Source organism: Mytilus trossulus, chromosome 6 (genome assembly GCF_036588685.1).
Source record: "Mytilus trossulus isolate FHL-02 chromosome 6, PNRI_Mtr1.1.1.hap1, whole genome shotgun sequence".
NCBI classification, from domain to species: Eukaryota; Metazoa; Mollusca; class Bivalvia; order Mytilida; family Mytilidae; genus Mytilus; species Mytilus trossulus.
Window position 1 is genome coordinate 44817952 of NC_086378.1, and position 17753 is coordinate 44835704.

The 17753-nt window shown below is 30.1% G+C and overlaps 1 protein-coding gene across 1 annotated transcript in view; it reads right to left on the reverse strand.

The window, feature by feature from the left end:
- The window catches only part of LOC134722736 (uncharacterized), a 34573-nt gene extending 23893 nt beyond the window's left edge, over nucleotides 1–10680 (reverse strand). The window contains exons 1-4 of the mRNA XM_063586358.1: nucleotides 9887–10680; nucleotides 8047–8130; nucleotides 7604–7690; nucleotides 5177–5248 (exon numbers count right to left, since the gene is read on the reverse strand). Of these exons, the coding sequence (XP_063442428.1) occupies nucleotides 5177–5248; nucleotides 7604–7690; nucleotides 8047–8130; nucleotides 9887–10680 (1037 nt within the window). The remainder of the gene's footprint in view (nucleotides 1–5176; nucleotides 5249–7603; nucleotides 7691–8046; nucleotides 8131–9886) is intronic.
- Nucleotides 10681–17753: the final 7073 nt, after the last annotated feature.

Below are 17753 nucleotides of genomic sequence, written 5' to 3' on the forward strand. Positions count from 1 at the left end.
TAAACAAAACGCATTTAACTAACAGGTCGAACAACTGATGTTCTTTAACCCTGCTGACTGCCATTGGCGATTGCCAAATAACATTGATCACAAGATGTAACAAAATGGATCTTAATATAAATTTAATACTAAACAGAAATAAAAGTTTAACTTGTGGCCACGATGTTATGCCACAAACATACGGTGTCAATATGTTTTAAGTACACCAGATCCGGATTTCGACAATAAATGTCTCTTCAGTGATGTAAGGGATCGAAACGGTATTTGGAAGGCCACATAACAAGTACCCTCATTTTTAGATAAACTCTGGAATTTTAAGAGTCAATATAGGATGAACGGATCATATAAACCGGAGGAAAATATGATACAAGCCCAAACAAAAAATATAAACGAGTCTAAATTGAAAACTACGTTCAAACCTATATATATTAACAGAAACTTACTAAAAAACAAATTAAAGTGACAAACAATGCTCCAACTTCATTAAGTACAATTGCACTCGTTTTCGGCTTTGATATTCACGAAATAGAAATTGCAGACAAACAAAATTCCATAGAATAGATTAAATTCAAAGTTATATATAGTTTCCAAACACATTAAAGCATATTAGTCTAATATTTGGCAGAAGGCACATTCATTGAAAGCTGTAAAATATCTTGGCGAGCGGAGTACAGCCGGTCTTAAATCTTTAATAAAAATTTTACGATAGTTGTTTCATTGGTATTCATGCCCTGCCATCTCTTACATTAATATGAAAAGAAAGCCCGTGAATACTATAAAACTGAAAAGAATTTATTTCCTGGTAGAATGAAGAATGAAAACAATTCGTATAGACAATACATATAATTCCATATGATATAATCATATAACACAAAAATACAGAAATGAACCACACGTATTTTTTTATTATTTCATAGGGCCAATATAGACACTTCGTGACCATACTCCTTTAAGTTTGATATCCTAAACAATAGTTCACTATGCTTCTACGTAATAATAATTTGTTCTTCAAAATTTATCACCATATCAGCTTTCGAATATTTGGATTGCTGTGTTCGTTGACAACACATATTTAAAAAAGCACTTCGTACAAATCCAATTTGTTTGTAGACATTTTTTTTTCAAATCAACCTTTTTCAGAAGTAAAAATAATGACTCAATGTTGAATTTTTTTCAACACGAAAGTATTGCTTGATACAGTAATCTAATGGAACATAATAAAAGGGAAAAAAGACAAATTACAATTAAAAACCAATTGTTCAAAAAACAATTGAAGTTCTTTCAACAGTAGTAAGGATCTATTTTGATAGCTACTTCCGGTTAGCTTTTTCAACGTCTAATAGCTTTAACATAAATACATTTTAGGTAAAAGCAAAGGTCAAAATCTAGAACGTTTAATTAGCATATGACCTTGAGCTCAATTTCAAAGTCATAAACCATGAACCTCAAATCAAAAGACTCTAGGTCTCTACTTTATATTGTTAATGAGTTATATTACCATACGACTGATATTAGATATAAAAGGGGGGAAAACTCGCATCAAATGTCTACGTACCCTTTCGACTAAAATTAATGTGTAACGACATGGCGCAAATAATAATTGCGTGAAAATATTTTGTCGATATCCTTTAAGATTTCTGAAAATGAGAGATAACCAGCTTAAATCAAAATTTTGAACATGACCTTGACCTCTGACCTTGACCTCATTTTCATTTTTTTCCCAAGGACTTCAAATTAAAAGACCCTAGGCCTCTATCACTTTTGGTTTTCCAGTTAAAAATGCATTTTATTATATCAAATACAAAAGGGAAAATAACTCTCATATGGAGTCTTCGTAAAGCTTCTGTCAAAATAAAACAGAACATCCTGAGGATATAACGAGCAATTTGGAAAAATAAATTTGTAGGTTTTTTAAACGGTTGCGAAGCCTTAGAGATTACAAGAAAAACAGTGTTCGGGGAGATAACTCTTATATGGGAAAGTATTCGGTTAAGCAGAGTTGGTTTCAAAAGCATATAAACTGTTCAATATCATATTCCAAATTTCTAAGCGACATCTAACGAAATAAAAAAAAAAGCGAAGGAAAAAAATAAGGCGGAAGAAATAAAAATAATATTTAAACCGAAAAGGTTGAAAGACCTAAATATATCGAACTCTTAGCGAAATTGAAAATGGAAAAGTCCTTTATAAAAGGGTGAGATCATGAAACACATCAAATGGATGGAAAACAACTGTCATTTTCTTGACTTAGCACATGGATTCCCTTACAACAGTCACGGATTCTATGAAATAAATGTTTCAATCGGAGATCATAATGACACAATAAAGGCATGCACTTGAAACATTTCAAGTTATATATTAAGAATATATAAATTTCTTGTCATTCGTCTTATCTTATTCCGTTTTATCAATCGTTTGTTAGCCTTCTGTGACTTTATTTTTGCTTACTACTTTTGTAAACCAATAAAACGTGTTTTTTTTCCGAATCCAAGACATTATGAGTTATTTTTTTATAATAAAATAAAAATGCTATGAATATATTTTTAAAAACATGTTTAAAAAATGAGAAAACAAATTTGATTAATTGACACTTTTGAGTGTTGACCACCAGTTGTTTTCATTTCTTTTTTTAATTACATTTCTTTTAATTTTTTCTCACTACATTATGAAAAAATCATATCAACCAATCAGAGACAACAATCTTTTATTGAAAATTAGTTGCATTCATTTATTTTTAAACCAACAATATATATTTTCAAAATTATATGCTTACTTAGGAGACTACGATTTTCGAATTCTTCCTTTTCTTGTGTTTTCGACGTCTTTTAATGTTTAAGTACAACTAATGCTCGAAATCTCCAGCGCAAGTGTTATCTATATATTATGAAAAACTTACACTATATTATCTGGAGTAGGATGTGGATTAGCACGGGTGTGTAATCAAAGTGTTTGAAGGACGTCATGTTAGAATCTGATATGTAATATGAAGTATTCAAATAAAACAGTTGACCCAAACCCATACTTTGGTTACATACATTGCAAGGCTCTTTTGTCATAAACACATGTAACTTTTCATCCCTATCAACTAGTTATACTCAATCTCAACTTAAAGGCAGAATGACAAATCATACCTGTTTTACGCTATTGAAACGATTTCAAACAGAGATACAAATATTTTGATAAAAGTCCATAAATGATTTTTCGAAAAAATCCACTCTGATTCAAACCAACTATTTTCTAAAATATATATATACATAAGAAACTTTTCATAAAAAAAAAACTAAAAAAAATGCACCGTTTTACTTAAATGTACATTACGGTTGATAGATGATGACATACAAATAGCTCCTCCATTTTTTAGTTCATTACACTTGAATTTCCTGTGTACTAGTATATAAATTTTTGAATCCTTTTTTATTTATAAAATGTTGAGCATAATAAAGTAAGATGCATGGTATACTAAAATTGATTAAAGGAATACTTTTATTGTTCCGTGTTTCGAGTTTTTTTGTTTTTTTAATTTTCAATACTTATCTTATACTTTATGATATTTAATTCTTACATTTTAGAAATAAATTTGATAATTTTCGATTTAAGAATATAAAAGTACATGTTCTAAAGAATGGTATCAAATTGTTATTTTACAAAAGGTATCAATGTACTCACGATAGCAAAACTGGTCTGCAGAGTGGGTGTGGCCTTCGATTACGCATCTTCCTGTAGAAACAAAATGTTTTGTTTTATTTAATCATATGAACAATTACCAGGTTGCATCACACTGCACGACAATGAACTTAAAATTTGATTTCCTTAAAGGTAGCATATTTCTATGTCCACAAAACAATGCTTCCAAGAACATTTTCCTTCTTCGTCAAAAAATTTCTCCGTAATAACTAACTTCTGAACCTGAAGCATAGATGACTATTTAATGGATTTTAAATATTTCTCTCCTTTTATATATTATGTACTTCCAGATTTATAGCTGCTTGAGTTTTAATTTACTGGCTTTAATTTTTTTTAGCGAGAGACAGTTCACAATGATAGCATATCTGGCAAATTACTTTATATAATAGACTTCCAATTGTTAAGTGTCATTTTTGTTTTTCAGCCGTAATTTTTTTTTCCGAATCCAAGAAATGTTGAGGGTTTCTTTTATAATAAAATGAAAATGCTATGAGTGTTTTCGAATATATTTTTAAAAACATTTTCAAAAGATGAGAAAACAAATTTGGTTGATTCACAATTTTGAGTGTTGACCACCAGTAGTTTTCATTTCTTTTTTGAATTACATTTCTTTTAATTTTTTCTCACTACATTTTGAAAAAATCATATCAACCAATCAAAGACAACAATCTTTTATGAAAAACTTAGTTGCATTCATTTATTTTTAAACCAACACTATATTATTTCAAAGTAATATGCTTACTTAGGAGACTACGATTTTCGAATTCTTCCTTTTCTTGTGTTTTCGACGTCTTTTAACGTATAAGTACAACTAATGCTCGAAATCTCCAGAATATGTATTTATACTTAATCAGTCAATTTCCCTGGTCTAGTTCTGTTTGAATATCATGCCAATTAAAGAAGACACTTATATCTTTTTAGCAATCTCTAAGTGTATGAAAAGCTTTCTGGGTTGTACGTCTATATACAACCTTTTAATTAGAGATTAATTCACGAAAATGTAACGTCCAAAACAAATTACTTGACATCAATGTTTCCTATGGCTGCTTTTTACTCAACAAACAAAAGTTTAAAACTCGTCTGATTTAGAAAACGAAGCTATTTTTTCACTGTTGTGATGTTTCATTGGCGTTTACTAAATGAAATAATCAAAAATAATCATCTGAAATCAAGAATTACACCAATGAATGTAACGGTGTCAGTATTAAACATTTTATAATCATTTGGTTTATCCATAGTTTTAATGGCCTTGAAGATTAAGTCTCAAGTAGTGTCACCACTTACTCATCTTTACAAAGCCAAATGAACCTCGTTTACATTTACAACATGCTTTATATTGGTATTGAAACTAGTATCTAATTCAACGTTTGGAAATAATAATGTTGCTATATACAATAAATTCTGCACATATATTTTATGTAGTATACGAATGATATATATCATATTAACAATCACATTTAGATTAATGATAAATTCATAGTCGTATACATACTTCTTCAAACTTTCAATGTTTTCGGAAAGCTTCTTATTCTGTGCATCTTTTTGGTTTGTTGCACTCGCAAAACTGTAAATTTAAAAACAATCATAAATGATGCACAATGTTACAATATTGTTATCATTTCTGTCAATGTAAAACCTTTATATTTTATTTTTAAAAAATCACGTAAAACCTTAAACTTTTTTCAGTAAGATCACAAATTAACATCCTTTCCACTTGCAAAATCGGTTACTGGCTAAGGGAAACTCCTTCTATTCGTTCGGATAAAAAACTAAATAAATGAAATGTCGACATAGCTATTTGTACAATTTATTATCTAACACAATTCTGTAGTAATAGTCTTGTTATTGTCATAAATACAAAAAATACGATAATCTGAAACCTAATCTTGAACTACGTAGTATTTTGTATATCATTTTTTTTAGGAATTTCCCTATGACGTCACCTTTCTAGCGTCAATCTAGTGGTGTGATAGACATGTGTAGTTATGTTGTGCTGTTGATATGTGCTGCACTAGCTTGTTTTACGTGTAGGTTTTTATTCTGTGGTTAGTCAGCATTCGGTGTTGACCTGAATATCAATTATATTGTCATTTTTTAATAAACTTACTATATTTTTTAATAAATTTACTATATTTGTTAATGTTTGTGTCATTTTGGTCTTTTGTGGATAGTTGTCTCATTGGCAATCATACCACATCTTCTTTTTTTATGTTTCGAAAGTATGAATTGTTCTAAATACTAAGTATTTTCTTATCCAAGTCATAGACATGATAGATAACCTAAGCCGTGTTTAGGACAACTATTTTAAATTTTGGGTCATTAATGCTCTTTTACTTTGTATTTGTTTGGCTCTCTGACTATTTTGATCTGAGCGTCACTGATGATTCTATGTAGATAAAACGTGACTGGCGTGTTAAGTTATTAGCCAAGTACCTTTGATAACTAAAAGCATGTTGAAATGCATTATTCAATTGTTTATTTGTGTATTTCTCTGTGTTGAATGTTCTTGCATTTATTTGTACTTCAGTCCTGTCATTTTTTGTTGACCTTCAATTGTTATCTTTAACATTGTGATAAAAGCACGAGGTTTGGTTAGCAAAAAAAAACAGGTTCAGCCCACCATTTTTTCTTCAAAGCTAGCCTGGAAATTTGCAGTTGTTATCTTTTCTGTGTGTGTTACATTTTTTTTTTTGCACTTTAGTGTTTTTGTTGTTTCGTTGTTTTCCTCTGAAGTTGATGTGTTTCCCTCGGTTTGAGTTTGTAACCCGGATAAATTTTCTCTCAATCGATTTATGACTCTCGAACAATTTTATACTACTGATGCCTTTATTTAAGTCATTAAATAACCCACATTTCAATTAGTGCTTACATCTCATATATCCTATCGAAGTTAAAGGAGAGGTAAACACATTTTTTTTTATCTGGAAGGCGCTGAACCGACTCACAAAAACGGGTCTCCTTATAAAATGTTTTACAGGTAAATCAAATGTCTTCTCAAATGATTAACCAACTGCCTATGCAGTATAGAGAGATGATTCATTGGCAACCATACCACATCTTCTTAATTTTATATTAAGAAAACGTTCTGGTAAAATGTTACAGTATCAAATAAATGTTCACAAAATCTTATTTTTTCCTGCAAACAAAGCATGCTGTAAATGCTTTGTTCAAAAAAAGTTCCAAACGTTTCTATATAAATACAGTCCTTTAGTACAGATTTCAATTCATTTTCTACGAGCTATGTGTAGATCACATGTATATGTTAATTAGATATAGGAAGATGTGGTATGAGTGCCAATGAGACAACTCTCCATCCAAATAACAATTAAAAAAAAAGTAAACCATTATAGGTCAATGTACGGCCTTCAACACGGAGACTTGGCTCACACTGAACAACAAGCTATAAAGGGCCCCAAAATTACTAGTGTAAAACCATTCAAACGGGAAAACCAACAGTCTAATCTATATAAAAAACGAGAAACGAGAAACACGTATATATATCATAAACAAACGACAACTACTGAAAATCAGATTCCTGATGTAGGACAGGTGCAAAAGTTTGCAGCGGGATTGTCCATATATGCATGCAGCTACAGTATTGAAGATCGGAAAGATAAAACACAAACATCCTTTGGTGTGCAGCAATCATTTAAAGACAAAAAGATGATGTGGTTCATCTTTGAGTGTCTATCAGACAATTCCCCTTCCTATCCACGAAATTTCAAAGCAATCCAAAGGGAAATTATTCAATTGTATATAACTGAGGCTATTGAATTAAATAGACCCCACATACATTTTTAAAATCTAACATATTCCTAAAATTATTGAAAACAAATGGATAAAATCTTTGAACAGATAATCTTGTATTAAGTTAAGTCTGCCCTCAAGACCATCTACATTTAAGAAATATGTTACATACGTTGACTGCATTGTGGTCATCTCTTCTTGTAATAATTTGACATTTTCTGATACCGTTTTGAGTTCCTCATCTTTTGTTTCTAAGCCTCTGTCAATTCAAACAAGACTCATGATGATAATATTGGGTTTTTTTCATTTTTCTAAAGTGTTAACATATCTTTACGGATTGAAACTGTTTAATTCAAATTTAAAATGGTTAACTACGTGTGCTACTGGTGAGTTTGGATATCAACTAAGAAAACTCAAAAATCTTAAACACGCACATACACTCACATACTTCATCATTCAACAATACTCAAACAATCATACACAGACATTTTCTTTTTGTAAATCTTTAAAGTTCAAAAATCTGTTGTTTTTTGCGTCTACAATTTGTTACTTTCTCACTTGTCTTTGATATTTGAAATGTTTTAATCACTATGACTTTAATGAGTTGTTGTGTACCTGTGAAAAGTTTCCTTGCAAATTTTGTATTCTAACTGTAAATCTTCTATTTTCTTCTTCTGAACAGAGCAGTTTTGACATAAGCTGAAAAGTAATAAAGTGATAGATTATATATATAAACGAGTCTAAATTGAAAACTAGGTTCAAACCTATGATTGCGTTGGATAAAAACCGCAATTTTTATACGTGTGCATGTAAAACAAATTTCGTTGTAGAAGGGTCTATATATAAATATATTCCGGATGCTACGATATTCCAGAGATTGTGTTATAGATGGGAAAATTGAACTCGTCCGCCCGAATAATTTACAAACGCCATCATGAGTTTGTTCACCGTAATGAAATATCTATGTCACAGATGACCTTACAGTCATTGGACAAAAGTGAGTTCCCAGTCAAAAAAAGTCCTATCATTTCAACTAAAATCGATATTTTTCAAAATGTTATTACGAAGTAACTGTATGAGCGATTATTATAAAATAGATACCAAAAGATGTAAAAATGTCTGAAGTTTTATTGTTTATTTAGTCATAATTTTATTGAGTTTCGTTTTCATCATCTGATGAGTTAAACACAAATGCAAATTTTTGCGATTTTAATTTGGTTAGAATAATAGCAAACTTTTCAAGAATTATTTTTCTTTGTGTTCATCACGTCAGAAAATTAAAATGAGCCTGTATGATATTTTTTTCTGGGAACTCACTTTTGTCCAATGACTGTAGTTACGGTTACATATTCGTTACCAGAATTCCGTCCATTTACATTATTGAAATGTGGGTTAAATAATGACTACAAATAAAGGCAACAGTAGTATAACATTGTTATGCTCGATTATGACGTTTCAAAATGAGACCCACCACTGAATGTGTACTCATTGGTAACACGAACATGATGTCTTTTACCTTTCGGATTACTTCGAGTTAAGAGTTTTTGTATTTACATCTATTTGGTCCATTTGTTTCAAAAAAGTAATCAATATATTTTAAAGTAAAATTAAAAATTAAAAACTTTGAATTCGACGTCATTTGATAGAGTATCGACATTGCTTTCTAACAGTTTGTGGAATAAGCGCGTTGTCTGATAAGTAGCATGTTTTCTCGTCTATGAACAAGATACTTGTTTCACACAAAAGGAGCAAAATTATTGTTGAATTAGAAAATTACACTGAGAAAAAGTAGTGTACTGTTACAGTGTTTTTTTCGTATAAAGACAAAGTTGTTCATTTTATATGTCATTTCTTAATGCAAGAGCTTTTCAAATCTGTAATTAAATGTAAGAAGATGTAGTGCGTGCCAATTTAGCAACTCTTCAACTAATTCACAGTTTGTTAAAGTAGATCATTATAAGTTATACATACAGCTTTGGATTACACGGAACAATAAGATATTTTAGGGCCCCAAAAAATAAACCATTTTATCATCACTATTATATGTGCATTTTTCAATAAATCATGCGAATTCGTCGTGAATCATGGTGAACAAAACTTTAACATTAATTTCCATATTTTTAGATATTTATTAATTCGGCTTTTTTCTATAAAAAAAAGACATTTAAAAACATTGTCGATTTTTTATCAATGTATCGTATATTGCACATGTACACTAAAAGTCTTTTGTTTTGCTGTCTCCATATCTAGCCATTTTCTTTTATTCATATAAAGCATGTAATCATCTGTTATCCACAGAGAAATTACATTAACTCCATTGTTCCTACACTTCCTGCCCATTTCGAAAAAAACACTTCTTTAGTGATGTTTGTAGCAAGAATATTTGAAATTCGAATTCTTAATACTAGTTATTTCAAAATTAGATACATGTAGTAAACAAACTCTTTATATTTACCTCTTGTCAATCTTTGACTCCATATGTTCCATAGCTTCTCTATACAAGACTTCATCATCAAAACTTGGTACTTGTGCAAAGGGTGGTTCTTCGGGTATATTAACCAATGTTTGAATATTACTTTGAATTGATAAATAACTCGAATAAAATGTTATGTCGTGTTTCTCTACTAAAAGATTCTCAAGTTCTGTTAATATGTGTACGTATTGTTTTTGAATCAAATCAGTATTCTTTAGAAATGCTTCGAAGTTAGATGTTTCAATGTTTTCATTATCCTCTACCTCGGTTGTTTTCATACTACCCTTTGCTTCTATAAAGGAATGTAGATCTTTACAGACAGATTCCATGTGTTCAATACAATTTTTGCTTTCAACGTGAAGTTTTTCAATATGTTCACGTCTTATTTTTTCTTGCAGGCTGGATATTGCCTCAGTTTTCAACTTCAATTCTTTGATATTCTCCTTAGCCTTTTCCCTTTCTTCTAAAACTACATCAGTAATGTCTGAAATTGAGTGGGATTTGTGTGTCGATGTTACACACTTACTGCAAATAAGATCACTGCATTCCGTGCAATAAAACTGAATTTCTTTGTTGTGTGTATCACAAGAATTTGTTTTGTTGACGGTCGAAAGGTTAACTATGTTAATATCAGCGACCGTGTGCCCACTTAGAGCTGGAATCTTACCATGTCTGTTGCGACACACTGTACATAGAGCTTGCTGACATTCATAACAGTAATATGCTCCATTATTTTCATCACATAATGAACATGTATGGGCCGAAACTTGTGCCATGACACGGAAGTAAATATATTTACAATTTACCTTGATAATATCACGTGGTTTTGAACATATGACATTGTATATAAACAATCGATAAGAAATATATGTATGTCATTTATACCTCTTTGGACAGCCAATGATTAAAGGCTATAAACGGGAGTCAAACTTTAAAAAGAGTTTACCTGTCGGTCATCACAAAACCAATTGATGACCTCATTTCTATATACTATATATAGTACAAGCAGAACAAAAATAGTGTATTGTGAGATCGACTTCAGGTAAAGTTTAATTATTTTTTTTTCAGTACAGATGGTGCACAGGGACGCTTTTTCATTACTTTTTTATTTATCGTATGTTGTCTTGTGTCCGTTGTCTGACATCCATCAGCCGTTAACTTAAAAAAATCATTTTTCATTAAAACTAATGCACCAATAAGAACTAACAGGCTTTCATTGTTGAAGTTACAGGTGAGCAACATATGATCATTAGAGTCAATGGTTTTAGTGTTATTAACAAAAACGAATATTGAATGATTTTCTCTTCTATTTGGTTCATTAAAATCTAACTGAGAATGTCGATAAGATTGATACTGTTTGCAATTCTGCGTATAGCAAAGTAACTCTGCCAATCAAATATTATTGTTATTTGTCTTGAATATAAGCAAAATTTGTGAAATGTAAATATAATTGTATTATATGCAGTCTATGGAGGAAGCGTATCGATAAAAACTTTTCTTATATCACACAGCGATATTGTCTAATATCAATTGTACATATGTAGACATTCCATGCGGAAAATGTTGTTTTCGGCAACGAAAAATCAAGAAAATACTAACTTTAAAACTTATTGTTAAAATATAAACAACAATTGAGTCTAAATATACATTCAGAAGTTAGTTAGAAGCTAAAGTTTATGTCCGTGTAAAATTTGAAGTGCTGTGTTTTTCTTATATATTCATTAATAAACAAATGCTATTATTTCTTATTTCAATGTGATACTTTTAAAATATCATAACGGTGTTTTTAATATATCAATATTAGTCTGTTGTACCCATATTTTGACAATTTCACCTATTATGTCTGTTTTGTTCATGCATCGTTGTAAATTTGACAGAATTTGATGAGACTGTCATGCACGTGAGAGGTTAATAGTTATCAAAGGTACCAGGATTATAATTTAGTACGCCAGACGCGCGTTTCGTCTACATAAGACTCCTCAGTGACGCTCAAATCAAAAATATTTATAAACCCAAACAAGAACAAAGTTGAAGAGCATTGAGGATCCAAAATTCCAAAAAGTTGTGCCAAATACGGCTAAGGTAATCTATGCCTGGGATAAGAAAATCCTTAGTTTTTCAAAAAGTTCAAAGTTTTGTATACAGGAAATTTATAAAAATGACCACATTATTGATATTCATGTCAACACCGAAGTGTTGACTACTGGGCTGGTGATACCCTCGGGGACGAAACGTCCACCAGCAGTGGCATCGACCCAGTGGTGTTAATAGTTATCAAAGGTACCAGAATTATAATTTAGTACGCCAGACGCGCGTTTCGTCTACATAAGACTCATCAGTGACGCTCAAATCAAAAATATTTATAAACCCAAACAAGTACAAAGTTGAAGAGCATTGAGGATCCAAGCGCTATAAAACGAGGTTCAATCCACCATTTTCAAAATTTGAAAATGCCAGTACTGAGTCAGAAATATGACAGTTGTTATTCATTCGTTTGATGTGTTTTATCATTTGATAAGGGACTTTCTGTTTTGAATTTCCTCGGAGTTCAGTATTTTTGTGATTTTACTTCTAAGTAGTATTGTATGTAAATAAGCAGTTTTAAGACCATTGCTTAAGTTCAAATTGTTTTTGGTAACATCTTACAAATTTCTCAATTGGTTTTGGAAGCAAAGCTAATCAAATAAGGATTTAATAAACAATATCGTAATCAAATAGCTAAGTATCAAAATGATTGTTCACATATATAACATTTAGCAAATTTTATAATGAACGCACCGAAATGATATATATTCGAAATGCTGGCAAGGCACGCATGGAAGACTTTCTTTATTTATAACAATGAAACTAACTTGTGACAAAGATGAATCATACTGTCTTCGTTCAGATTGATTCGACAAAATCTGACCTGCAATTTTGAATCTCCTTTTTTTTATACAAATTAGACCGTTTGTTTTCCTGTTTGAATGGTTTAACACCAGTAATGTTTTTGTTCCTATATATTGTGGTGTTCGTTGTGAGCCACGGCGCCTTGATTAAGACCCTACTTTTATATTTAATTGTTTACTTTAAACAAATTATTACTTTGATGGAAAGTTGTCTCATTCGAACTCATGCACCATCTTCTTATATCTATAAATCTTTAAAATTTCCCCTTATAAATTAGTGCTTTCCAGTCCTCCAACTGAACGGTCTAAATTTGTAAATAAAGAAAATACATATACACATTTCTAACGTCAAAAGACATTTACATCTTAATCATTTGTGTTCTTTACCAAAAATATTAGTACTAGTAAAAACGAAAGTCAAATCTCTGTGGCAACAATACATCGGAATGCCCTCACGGGCATCGCGATGTAAAAGAGCGTCTACGCTGCGAGCTGATTATGTTCATAGAGATATCGATTTACCAACGGGAAAATTCTTTGATATCCAAAAAGTACTGTTTTCCTTCTCAATATTTTTTTGTTATTTTATATGTTAATAATAAATGCATTTTCTGTTTGATAAGATTTTTGATTTTCGTTGTATCTAAAGTTGTCCAATTTATGGCTACCTCAGTTGGTATCTTCAAAGTTTGGGACATCAGCATTTGTTCATTTTAGTTTGTTTGGATTATTTATTTTACCATTAGAATATTCATTGTAATTTGGAGCTGTATTGGATTGAATTGTTCGAATGAATGTTTCTTTTAAGTAATGATATTTTTTGTCTTTTTCGATATTACCAAGGTGGATAGGCTATAGCAGTGTGACCAGTATATTAGAATTTAATAGGTCGGTAGACTATTAGCAATCGCATTTAAATTCCGCAATTGCATCATCACTTCAAATAGAATTAGTCGGTTAAACCATGTGATTGAAAACAATAGACTGAACAAGTTGTTAACACTTTCAACAATCATAAGGGTCAAGCAACATTTTCGAAATGATAAGTTCATGTAAGCGTTAAGTTTGTGACAGTTACGAAATTTTAGTGATAATAGTGATCCTAAAACATTAAACAGGTCATGCTCTAAGTTTGTGAATTATGTTTGCGGTTTTCATGACATGAATTGTGACGTGTCATCGTACTCATTTGATATTAGAAAACTATAGCAGTTATATAAGAAAAGTATCGCATTCATAAATTTTTGATATTAAAAAATCATCGCTATGATATTAGACAAATATCGCATTGGTATAATAAAATATAGCAGTATCTTTGACTTATAGGTGATTTTGGTTTAGCAAACAATTGAATTCATCTCAATTGCATTCCACTGAATTTGCTACATAATATTTATTGATTGTGTACATTTACAAATGATAAATCGTGCATTTATGTTTCATTTATTCAACAATTCGATTTTCTCGTTCGAATACACCTTGATTTTTATTACATAAAATAATTCATGGAAATTATACACCAGACGTATGACGTGTTGAATGTCACCCTGTTTTAAGAAAAGAATCATTACTGTATGCGAGAAATCTGCCTTTCTTCGTACAAATGCTAACATTCGTCTGAAATTTTCCACAATGCAACTCTTTGATATAAGACAATATCGCTAGTTGATATAAGAAAAGTGTTTATCGAATAGCTTCTTCCATAGACTGATATGTATCTATTGAAATGTATACAATTGTGTACACAAGTTTATATTGAATGCCTGGATTTTTCTTTAAATATTGAATTTAAAAAATAAATAATAAAAAATCATATTCAATGAAATCTCGTTCATTTTTTTACGAAATAACACAACACCCATTTCAATTGAAATTTGAATCATGATATAGAAACATAAATATTTATTTGATTATCTTTTAAAGCAAAAAATATGTTTTAAAGATGTTTTTATAATATTCATATATTCTTTAAGTTTTTTATGAGACATCTTTTTCTGGTTTGACACGGGGAAGAGCAGACATTTATTTGAACAGTTATGAAAACTTTAGTATATCAAAAAATTTAACTCTGGTAATACATGTATACATAGGATGTTTAAGGTCACATGGTTGCTTTTGGTTTGCACGTCTACTTAAAAATATATTGTTATGTAAAATTACAACCCAAGTCATTGTTCACCTGTACATGTTCGTCTAGGGATGATATTTTATAGGTATAGAATATTTATCTATAATAAGTGTTGGGCATTGTTTTGTGGTGGTTTTTTTTGTTTTTTTTTTACTCTTGGGGCGAAAATATTTATTTGTTCTAAAAGGAATGTATAAATATATTTCTAAAGAAAGATAACTTATATAGAAGACAAGACCTTTAAAAAAGAAGAGAAAACATTTATTATAAATTTTATTGTTAACTATTTTCTGGTTACAGTATATCTGAAATTCTGAAATAAATCATATCGAATATCGAAATATCACCAAAGAAAATAACAGAGAGATCAGAGATTCTAAATGAAAAATTAAATTTAATCAAGGAAACTATACAAATCCTTGATTTGATGCAACATTTCCATATACATCATCCGCCATTTTGAAAAATTCCCCAAAAATCACTTTTTTTAAATCAATGTTTGACAGAAATTGACCACAAATTAAACTGTTTTGAAAAGTATTTTTGCCAGATATATGTTTAATTATACTTGATCGATTTGCAAAGTTTAATTTTTATTAACGAAATTTCTTCATTTGTCGTACAAGTAGACATGGGTATCGGTACATTTAGCATTGGGTCAACGGAGAAATAACGAGAAAAAGTACATGTTTTTTACGATTCTCCAGTGACAGAATTTAATCAAAAATTAAACTGTTGTGACCAACATTGATAGAAATATGTTTGAATATCAATGATTAATTTGCAAAAATTAGAAAACAGGTCAGGCAAATGAGAAAATGAAATTTTATTGAAGCACCTATGCATTTATATGGGGCAATATAATAAAAAATGGCGGAGAGTATACGTCACAAAAGTCTCGTGATTTCTGACTTAGTTGTATATGCTTTCATCTCTTGTATCACTTTGCAGAAAATCTATTATGGGATGATATAAATGTATAGCCTGTGGAGGCTTTAAATTGATGACAAAATGTTCAATCTGAAGTATGTTTAAGTGTAGAAATTCTGTTTATGCAAATATTTAGAAGGAAAACATCTTAAACAAGCAGAAAATCCTTATTTTTCTTCAACGCGTCTTCGGGTCAGAGATTTTCTCGCTGTTTCAAGACACATTCTCAATTAAACAAATGATATATTAATACAAATTAAACATAATTAACAGCTAACAGATTAGAGTATGCAATCACGTGTTTTCCGTAATCGATAAATATATGCAATCTATTGTTTTCTTGTTTAAACGGATGGAAATGAAACCCTTAGCATGACTTATATAATTATGTATAACTCATTGATGTTTTATAACAAATGTCTATCTTTTTCTTAGAAGATTATCTATTGTTTCTAATATACCTGTATCTAACAATAGGAAAGTACACTAATCAATGTTTTCTTGAAGGATAATTTAAGTATTCAGATGGAACGAAATCGTGCCTAAATATATGACACCATAGGGTGTAAACAAACAGACACATAATGGTATCCATCGTCAATATTTTGTTCACACCTATGGGATCGCGAGCAAGGACCTTGTAAAACCATAAAATTGGAAATATTGTTTCTCACATGCAGAATTATTTTTGCAAAACGATAAAGGCATCCTTAATATTTGTTTTATTTCATATCATCCTCTTTCTTCACACGAATAAATAAATCGTTATAAGTAATATAATAATATATAACTGTATATCAACTCGAATTGCAATATTTCATTATTTTCTAAAAAGCAAACAATGGGTTACGTTTTGCAGTTATATGTTTAAGAACTCTAACAGTATTATAAAAACAAAATTTATCGAGGTCATTTAAAAAGAAAAAATCAAGAAAGGGAGATGAATGGAATCTCCCAATTATTTTATCCCACTATCACAGCTTTGGAATAAAAATAATATCTTTTGCTTTCGAATACAGGTCTAGATATTCTGGGTTATGTTCTGTGTATCTTTTAGGATTTTGCATTGAATGTTAAACTTCAGAATCTTTTGTCTCATCCTACGTTTTAAAAGTTATCAAATGGACTTTTAAAAGGACACAACAATTGTTCATCAAAAGAAAAAGAAGAAAAAATTGTAAATGCAGTATAGAAATTTTATCATAAGCAAAAAAACCTGTCCTGAATCCTTCATTTAAAACGATTTCCCAAGTAAGCTTTTGGAGAGTTAAATAATTCTTTTTTGCATCAATATTAAATTAACTTTTTTATGTACACAGTTATTATACTAGTTAATAAGAAATATCATGCTTTCCATCTTTTTTAGTTATAAGTTAATTCAACAATTTCTAAAATGGACGTATTTCTCAATTTCTTTGTATGATGATATTAAAAGTTCTTTTATGCTCGATTCTCTACTTTCTTGTATGACCTGCTTATCACGAGTAATTCTTCACGAGTTCCTCCATTTTTCAATACATAATGTTCTAGCTTTATGATAAAAAAATTTCAAACCGAGAAACACTTGTTATAGTAACAAGGTTAAGAAAAGGGTTTTATTTGGGATTTGGTATGTGGTTTAGAGAGTGTTTTTAAACATAACCTTTCAAATTACCTTGTTGAGTATATGTATTAAGTAAATGTATGTTATCATGGTCAATCATTATAAGTCAGCTGATCTATCGATATCATTGCTTTAAATTTAATATACAATGTCAATTGATGTTTTGTGACTTTTACGAAAACAATCGACACCTTACTTGCAAGTTTTGTAGTTATTTATAAAAATATGTATGCTAATATAAACCCCTGACTGCAAAAAGTTAACCAAAGTTCAACTTTCTTTAATTATGGTGTGAGGAAG